General features: G+C 40.1%; 1 protein-coding gene across 1 annotated transcript in view; it reads right to left on the reverse strand.

Moving 5' to 3' along the window:
• Positions 1-8384: 8384 nt before the first annotated feature.
• LOC106011332 overlaps positions 8385-8663 on the reverse strand; it is an 18809-nt gene continuing 18530 nt past the window's right edge. Inside the window, exon 2 of the mRNA XM_013080554.2 lies at positions 8385-8635. Coding sequence (XP_012936008.2) covers positions 8404-8635 — 232 coding nt within the window. The 3' untranslated portion in view covers positions 8385-8403. The remainder of the gene's footprint in view (positions 8636-8663) is intronic.

Here is an 8663-nt window from a genome sequence, read left to right on the forward strand (position 1 = left end):
TCTTTCTCTCTCTCTCTCTCCCTCTCTCTCTCTCTTTCGCTCTCTCTCTCGCTCTCTCTCCTTTCTCTCTCTCTTTCTCTCTCTCTCTCCCTCCCCCCTACTAACTGACGTCCCCTATTAGGACATTAAATCAATTAGTACTTTAGAAATTAAAATGTACCAATAATTTGTGAGTTTTGAGTTCAACTTCAAATTACATGTTTGTATTTAGGTGTCTCTCAAAAAAGGCCCCTGGTCATGTCGAGTAATGAGTCTTAAAATTAACCAAAGACCTGAATATTTGCTTGTTAAATCAATTCAACTGAGAACAATTTATGATATTGGTTGCTTCGTGTCCCTGACGGTGGAACCTCTCTTTTAATAGGTTGCATTCATCTTTTTCTTATCACACTAATATTGGAATAATGGAAGTTTTAATTGGTCAAAAATTGGACACAACCATGTGAAGAACATCTCCTGGAAGGATAAAAATGTCCTTTCTTTATAACATGCTACAATTTGTTTCTTCTACTGCTTGGCTTATTTTGATAGAACGTGGTGAATTCAAAGATACGCTTATACCAGTATTTGATATTTTAAGTTCTCAAACATGAAGTCATTCTTAATATTATTGACCCAGGAAAGATCTTTGTTTTGCAAAAATTTAGTTTACAAAAAATGCATAGTATCAAGGTTGTAAAAAAGTGAACATTTTAAACTCATAATTTTGCAGACAGATTTTTGTAAATGTTTGTCCATCCTTTTAACCAGTAGTAAGAAAAGTTGATGTTTGGAAAATCTGTATGTGGCAGATACATGAACAGATTTTCTCCATAGCGATATAGAACATAATACTCAATCGAAAATCAATATGGGGGCTCTCGTGACCTAGAGGTATAGGGTGTTGGCCCCTCATTCGAAGGTCCCAGGTTCGAGTCCGGTTAGCGACCGAAAAATTTCTTCTCTAAAATTGTCTCGTTTCACCTCCTTGCCTGCTCTCTAGTAATGTTCTATCGTCTGCTTTCGTCTCTTCTTTCTGCCCCCACCCCCTCCCCTCCTGTGCCCCCTCCTCTGGGCTTCTGACTTTCTGTAGCCTTTCTACTGCTTCTCCCTGGCTCCTTCTTACTGCTGTCTTTCAGCCACACCCCTTATCTTCTGGTAAGAAAGATCTGCACCTAGCCTTCTCAGACAAGGGCGAAAAATCTCGGGGGGCCCATGTGCAAGTTACGCAAGTTAAAGATCCCTTGGTGGTTCACAATCGATAAGAGTAGGCTTTGACCGTCACCCGGGCAAATTTCAAAATTTCCTACCAACTGAAAAAGTTTAATGTGTCCCGCGCGCTCATATAACCTTAAGCAGTTGTGAGCACCGAAAAACACTTTTTTTAAAACAACCCAAAAAACCCACACCAAAACCCCCCAATATATTGCCATTTATTATGGTCGATGGGTGGGGGGGGGGGGGGGGGGGGTGTAAATGACAGAACCTTCTCGTTTCCTTTCCCCTGTAGTTTGTGCCTGTCTGTCTTATTTTTCCCCTTCATTTTGATAATTGTTATTGCCTTGGATGTGCTTTTCTTTACTTATACTCTAAAGTTTAATTAATAACTAATTTGACTTCAAATTTATTTTTCACAGAAAGCCAGCACCCACATGAGAAGCCAACAGCTGACAGTCACCCAAGAAGCTGACACCCTGCCCAGACAGCACGGACCTTCCACTCACTCTTTGACAACCAGCCAGACGAATACTGCCACAGCTACTCTGAAATAGACTTCTGTCAGTTACACCAGCCACGATAACTGGCAACTATAACAGCTGACTGTGCACTTTGATTTCTCAAGCGTGTGTGAAATTGTGCGGATAGGGCTGTAAAAACATGGACTCAACGCCAGAAACATTCTTTGTATGATGTACTGTTTCAGATATTGTACAGAAGCTGCTTCACTATATGAGATCACTGAACTAGAAAGATGACGAGGCAATTCTGTCCCTTTCCTTCAGTTCAAAGTTTGGTGACATCGGACGGTCTGTTCACTTCTCTGGTCCAACAAGTATCAAAGTGGTCTGCTTCTACGATTTCAGTATATCACACTCAGGCTTGAAGTGACGCAGTGGGGCTGTAGAGATAGGCAGATAGATTGATAGGGAGCTAGGTGGATAGGCTAGGTTCAGAGTAGGATTTTGTAGATATTGCCATGGCCATGGCGGGAGGTAGTTGAGGGGGCAGTGTAGGTTGTTGTTTTTTTGTGGGTTTTTTTTTGGGGGGGGGGTTGGGGGGGGGGGGGGTTGCAGGGGTAGAATGGTGTGGGTAGAGCTTCCTGCTGATTTTGAGTTTGAGTGTGATGATGTTGGAGTGGCGTGTATACTGGATTGTTTCTTAAGGACCACCTAGACAACCAAGAGGAGCACCCACAGACAGGAGCATCTACAGGAGGTATTTGTCTGGGAAATATGTCTTGGTGTTCATTATTATAGTTTTTCGAGTTAAAGGTAAAAGTTTTATTGTTGCATTTAGGTGGAAAGGGAGAATGATAAAATGTATTTTTACTGAAAAGTGTTTATTCATGTCCTTCTGTCCTTTTAAACTGGTGGTAAACAATATTATAACAACTCTTTTTTATTTTGAAACAAAAATGCAAACTGTCTAGACGTAAGTCGATTGTATTAATTGACTCATCTTCATCACCAGGACCAGCCGCGGACAGGAGGACCAGCCGGAGGAGCACCCACAGACAGGAGCATCTACAGGAGGTATTTGTCTGGGAAATATGTCTAGGAAAACTATTTATTAATCATTAAAGTAAATTTAGAAAAAGAGCTATTGGTTTTGTTATTTCAAGGTGAAAGACTTGTTTTTGCATTTTGGTGAAAAGGAAAAATAATAAAGCATATCTCCTGACCCGTTTTTATTAATGTCTTTTCTGGCCTTTTAACTCTTTAACCATGCAATTTACAATCACGTTTCCGTGTAATTAACTCATCAATAAAGCATTACGCAGATGTAGAAGTCATTTATCTTTGACTTCCGGTTCAAACTAAAGGTTTGTTAGCTCATACTTTTTTATATTCGGCTCGTACCATAATACAATAATGACTTCGCATCGGACGGTGGTACTGTCCAGCCATAGCTATGGACCTCGACTGCCGGACGCTGCCACTGTCCAAACATAGTTAAAGAGTTAAACCAGTAGTAAAAATATTATATCCCCCCTTGTATATTCTGAGACAAAAATACAAACTGTATAGATTCAATACGATTGTATTAATTGACTCGTCTTCATCACCAGGACCAGCCACGGACAGGAGGACCAGCGGGAGGAGCACCCACAGACAGGAGCATCTACAGGAGGTATTTGTCTGGGAAATATGTCTTGGAACACTATTTCTTAATTTATAATTAAAGCAAAATTTAAAAAATACCTGTAAAGACTTCTCTGTTGACATCCACCGCATGGCGCTCATATGACCTTATGCAGTTGTGAGCGCCGTAAAATCTCTACAAAAAAAAGAAAAAAGAAAAATGTCTATTGGTTCTTCTGATATAAAGGTAAAAGTTTTATTTTTACAGTTAGGTGAAAAGGGAAAATAATAACAGGCCTACATATTTACTGACAGATTTTTATTAATGTCCTTTTAAACCAGTAGTAAAAATATATCAACTCTTTATTTTCTGAAAGAAAAATGGAAACTATAGATGTAAGACGATCGTATTAATTGACACGTCTTCATCACCAGGTCCAGCCGTGGATAGGAGGACCAGCCGGAGGAGCACCCACAGACAGGAGCATCTGCAGGAGGTATTTGTCTGGGAAATATGTCTTGGAACATTATTGATCAATTTCTAACTTATATTTTTACTTTTTCTTCCTCTGTTGCAAATTGAGTCGATAGGGCCTACTCAATCTTTCAATCAATCCACTGTAGCTGTTAAGCCACGAAGGGAGATGCAGTTTCCTATGGTAGGCCAGCTGCACAGCTCTTTCAGTTCGGATATTATGATTTATCAGGGTTTCCTTGACAACCTCAGTCCATCTTTTACGTGGCCTTTCTCTTTCTTTATAGCCTGAGTGCTTGGTGTTATAGGTTTTTTAGGCTGGCTGGCTGGCTAGGTAACATACATAACAGGTGGCCAGACCTCATTGTTCTGTCTTTCTATGAAATGCAGGCAGGTGTCCCTGTGGAAATAGCATAATGTATTAATTATGGCAGTAAAATTAGAAGAAAAATTTTTTATTAATTTTTTTTTTCAAGGTGGAAGGGTTTTTAATGCATTTCGCAGAAAAGTAAAAATAAAAAACGAATTTACTTTAAGATTTCTATTGATGTCCTTTTAAACCAGTGGAAAAATATATCAACTCTTTATTTTCTGAAACAAAAATGGAAACTGTAGAGACACGAGACAATCGTATTAATTGACACGTCTTCATCACCAGGACCAGCCGCGGACAGGAGGACCAGCCGGAGGAGCACCCACAGACAGGAGCATCTACAGGAGGTATTTGTCTGGGAAATATGTCTTGGAACATAATTGATCAATTACTTAACTTTTACTTTTACTTTTTCATCCTCTATTGCCTTTATGCATAGAGGGGAGATGCAGATTTCTATGGTAGGCCAACTCCGCAGCTCTTTCAGTTCGGATATTATGATTTATCAGGGCTTCCTTGACAACTTCAATCCACCTTTTGTGTGGCCTTCGTCTTCCTTTATAGTTTGAGTGCTTGGTGTTATAGGTCCTCAAGGCTGGCTGGCTAGGTAACATACGTAATAGGTGGCCGTACCATTTTGTTCTGTCTTTCTATGAAATGCCGTCAGATGTCCCAGTACAAATAGCATTATGTATTGATTATTGAAGTTAAGTTAGAAAAATAAATTTATTTATTTTTTAAACAATTTTCAAGCTGTGTAAGACTTTTAACTGCATTTCTCTGAAAAGGAAAAAAAAACGTATTTACTTACAGATGTCTATTAATGTACTTTTAAACCAGTAGTAACTAACAATATAATATCAACTCTTTATTTTCTTAAACAAAAATGCAAACTGTATAGACGTAAGACAACTGTATTAATTGACACGTCTTCATCACCAGGACCAGCCGCGGACAGGAGGACCAGCCGGAGGAGCACCCGCAGACAGGAGCATCTACAGGAGGTACATGTTTTTTTTTTGTTACAGGTAAAAGTTTTATTGCTGCATTTAGGTGGAAAGGGAGAATGATAAAATGTAATTACTGAAAAATGTTTTTTATTAATGACCTTCTGTCCTGTTAAACTGGTGGTAAACAATATTATAACCTCTCTTTTTATATTTTGAAACAAAAATGTAAACTGTATAGATACAATACAAAATGTATTAATTGACACGTCTTCATCACCAGGACCAGCTGCGGACAGGAGGACCAGCCGGAGGAGTACCCACAGACAGGAGCATCTACAAGAGGTATTTGTCTGGGAAATATGTCTTGGAACATTATTTGGTAATAGTCGAACCTGTGTAAGACAGCCACCCATTGTCGAGGAGAAAAGTGGCCGTATAAGACAGTTGGTGTCTTGGGCAGGAGTGATCAAGATGAAGAAAACAAACTGTCCTTTCTGAGGTCTCTCGAAAGTAGCTGCATTGTTGTTGTTGTTATTGCTGTTGTTGTTGTTTTCGCTGGGGGTGGGGGGTCCTTTTTTTTTCTTTTGTTTCTGCTTTTGTGCAAGGGCGACTATGAAACGAGACGTGTCAGACAAGGAGGACCAAGTGCAATGGTAAAACAAACTCATGGGTCGCCACCACGAGGAGAACAACCGACGCTTCTGTCACAAGTTCATGTTGACGTCCATTGTTACTTTGTTACAGACTGGGTAAACAGTGACCATTCATCTCACGATTTTTGTATGAGTTTTGGGCGGGGCTTATGGGTTATGAGGGATCACACGCTTACCCCACCAGCAGATGAAAATTTGTTACCTATTGGTCAACAGTGGGAGGGGCCTACGCAACATGATCGGTTGGAGTTGGAGGGACATTAACAACAACAACGACAGGTGTTTTAATTATGACGGCTCGCCCACAACGCCAGGGGCCAATGCACAATTTTATGACAAAAAGTAATGGAGTCACTAAGGTGGCCGTCTAAGACAAGTGTTATTGTTTGGTGTGATAGGGGTTGTGTGTTAAGATATGGTGGCCGCGGTCGCGTTGGACAGGTGCCCGTTTTACACAATTAAATTATATAGAAAAAAAGGAAGGAGGGGAAATGGAAAGTGACCATTTGTACAGGTGGCCGTCTTATAGAGGTGGCCGTCAGGGCAGGTTCGACTGTATTTGGTAATTTATTATTAAACTAAAATTAGAAAAATACCTATTGGTTTTTCTGATTACAAGTACAAGGTAAACTTTTTTTGCGTTTAGGTGAAAAAGGAAAATGATGAAACATATTTTTGGATAAATTTTTTAAAATGTCTTTGATGCAAAAATATTTTAGAGACAGTTTTTTCACAAAAAGAATATAAACTGTATGTATAGAAGTAAGACGATTGTATTAATTGACACGTCTTCATCACCAGGACCAGCCGCGGACAGGAGGACCAGCGAGAGGAGCACCCACAGACAGGAGCATCTACAGGAGGTATTTGTCTGGGAAATATGTCTTGGTGTTCATTATTATAGTTTTTCGAGTTAAAGGTAAAAGTTTTATTGTTGCATTTAGGTGGAAAGGGAGAATAGTAAAATGTAATTTTACTGAAAGTTTTTTTTATTAATGACCTTCTGTCCTTTTTAAACTGGTGGTAAACAATATTATAACGACTCTTTTTACATTTTAAAACAAAAATGCAAACTGTATAGACGTAAGACGATTGTATCAATTGACACGTCTTCATCATCAGGACCAGCCGCGGACAGGAGGACCAGCCGGAGGAACACCCACAGACAGGAGCATCTACAGGAGGTATTTGTCTGGAAAATAAATGTGGAAAATAAATGTCTTGGAACACTATTTGTTAATGTATAATTAAAGCAAAATTTAAAGAATACCCCCCCCCCCCCACCCGGGATGGTGCCACTGACTGAAGTGTCTGTAGGCCATTCCCAGGGGGGGGGGGGCATTTCTCGTTTTTATAAGAGTTTGGGCGAGCGGATGGACGGGTCCGTTAATCACGGACTCAGTCAGAGCGAGCGTGTAACGGACGGCCGTGCGAGCGGACTGTGAACCTCAAGAGAGTTCATTTTTTGGGTCCGCTCCACAATTTTACTCTCTCAGCGAGCAGACTGCGGACCTCAAGTCAGTTCTTTTTTTTTTTGGTCTGCTCCACAATTTAATTCACTTAACGGCCGGGCGAACGGACTAACTCTAGCACATGAGATACTCGACTCGATGTTAGGCCCGCCGTCTATTGTTTGTGGGTGCTTTGAAAGTCGAAAGGGACTTTGTGCTGTTGAAGCCAGAGAGGTAAGCAGAGTAAGCCCGATTCCCTGTAAAGACTTCTCTGTTGACATCCACCTCATGGCGCTCATATGACCTTATGCAGTTGTGAGCGCCGTAAAACCTCTACAAAAAAAAGAAGTTTGAGTAAAAAGGAGCACAGCAACACGGTAATAGTCATTTATTTCTTGGAAAAAGTTATACTGACACAACAACAGGCCTACGTATTTACTGACAGATTTCTATTAATGTCCTTTTAAACCAGTAGTAAAAATATATCAACTTCTTTTTTTAACCAACACAACACCATCAACTGCATGGCCAACGCAGACAAAACGTGCATCTTGCTTTAAAATGTGAATGTGAATGTGAAAGTGAAGTGAAAGTGAGAAGAATCTGCCGCGTGTGTGCATTCTCTTCACACTGTTTTCTCAACAGATTTTCAATAGAGTGTGAACAGAAAGGAAAGTGAATGTGAGGGCCATGTGAGTGTGGCCTAAGTCAATTGGGAGAAGAGAAAAAATCTGTCCCCGTCGTTTTATGCAAGAAAAATTCTGAAATTATGCAAACTGAGCCCAAAAAATGTGAAATTATGCGATTCTGTTAATTTTAACAAAGAATGGTAACGGAAAATAATCAGAAGTTCTGCAAAAAGTGATCAAATTTGCTAAATTATGCTGGGGGCATACAAACACAGGGACAGAGAAATGTGACTGTCAGTGTAAGAACATTTTCCTACCAATGTCATCAGTCACTAAAAAGTTCTTTAGCTCTTTCAGTTGGATATTACAAACAATTCGAACTCAGTTTTGGGGTAGTTTTGGACATCACCTTTATTTAATGACAAATACATGATTATGTCATAACAACCATCAACCACCATCTCTTTTCGGGTCCCCTTTTCAAGTAAATAAGATTCTTAAAATCATCACTTTTTAAGCGTCCAGTGGTTCTTTCTCTTGCTGTCACCTTCATCATCATCATCATTGTCGTCAACTTTCCCCTCTATCATCTCAAGTACAAACATCTATTTCATTTTCCTCATCATCATCATCATCATCATCATCATCATTTTCACCACCACCAACAACACACACATGATTAATATGAAAATCTATAGAGCTTGGTCGGTTGACAGCTGCACTGGTCTCCTCAGTCAGAGAATGGGTTTGCAGTTGGAAGAGGATTTCCTTTGTCCTTGACCTGACTTTGGGGTCCGCCCACAGTAACATGTTCAGCAAGACACTGTGGGAAGAACACGGGGGGGGGGGGG

Source organism: Aplysia californica, unplaced genomic scaffold, assembly GCF_000002075.1.
Source record: "Aplysia californica isolate F4 #8 unplaced genomic scaffold, AplCal3.0 scaffold00091, whole genome shotgun sequence".
In the NCBI taxonomy this organism is placed as follows: Eukaryota; Metazoa; Mollusca; class Gastropoda; order Aplysiida; family Aplysiidae; genus Aplysia; species Aplysia californica.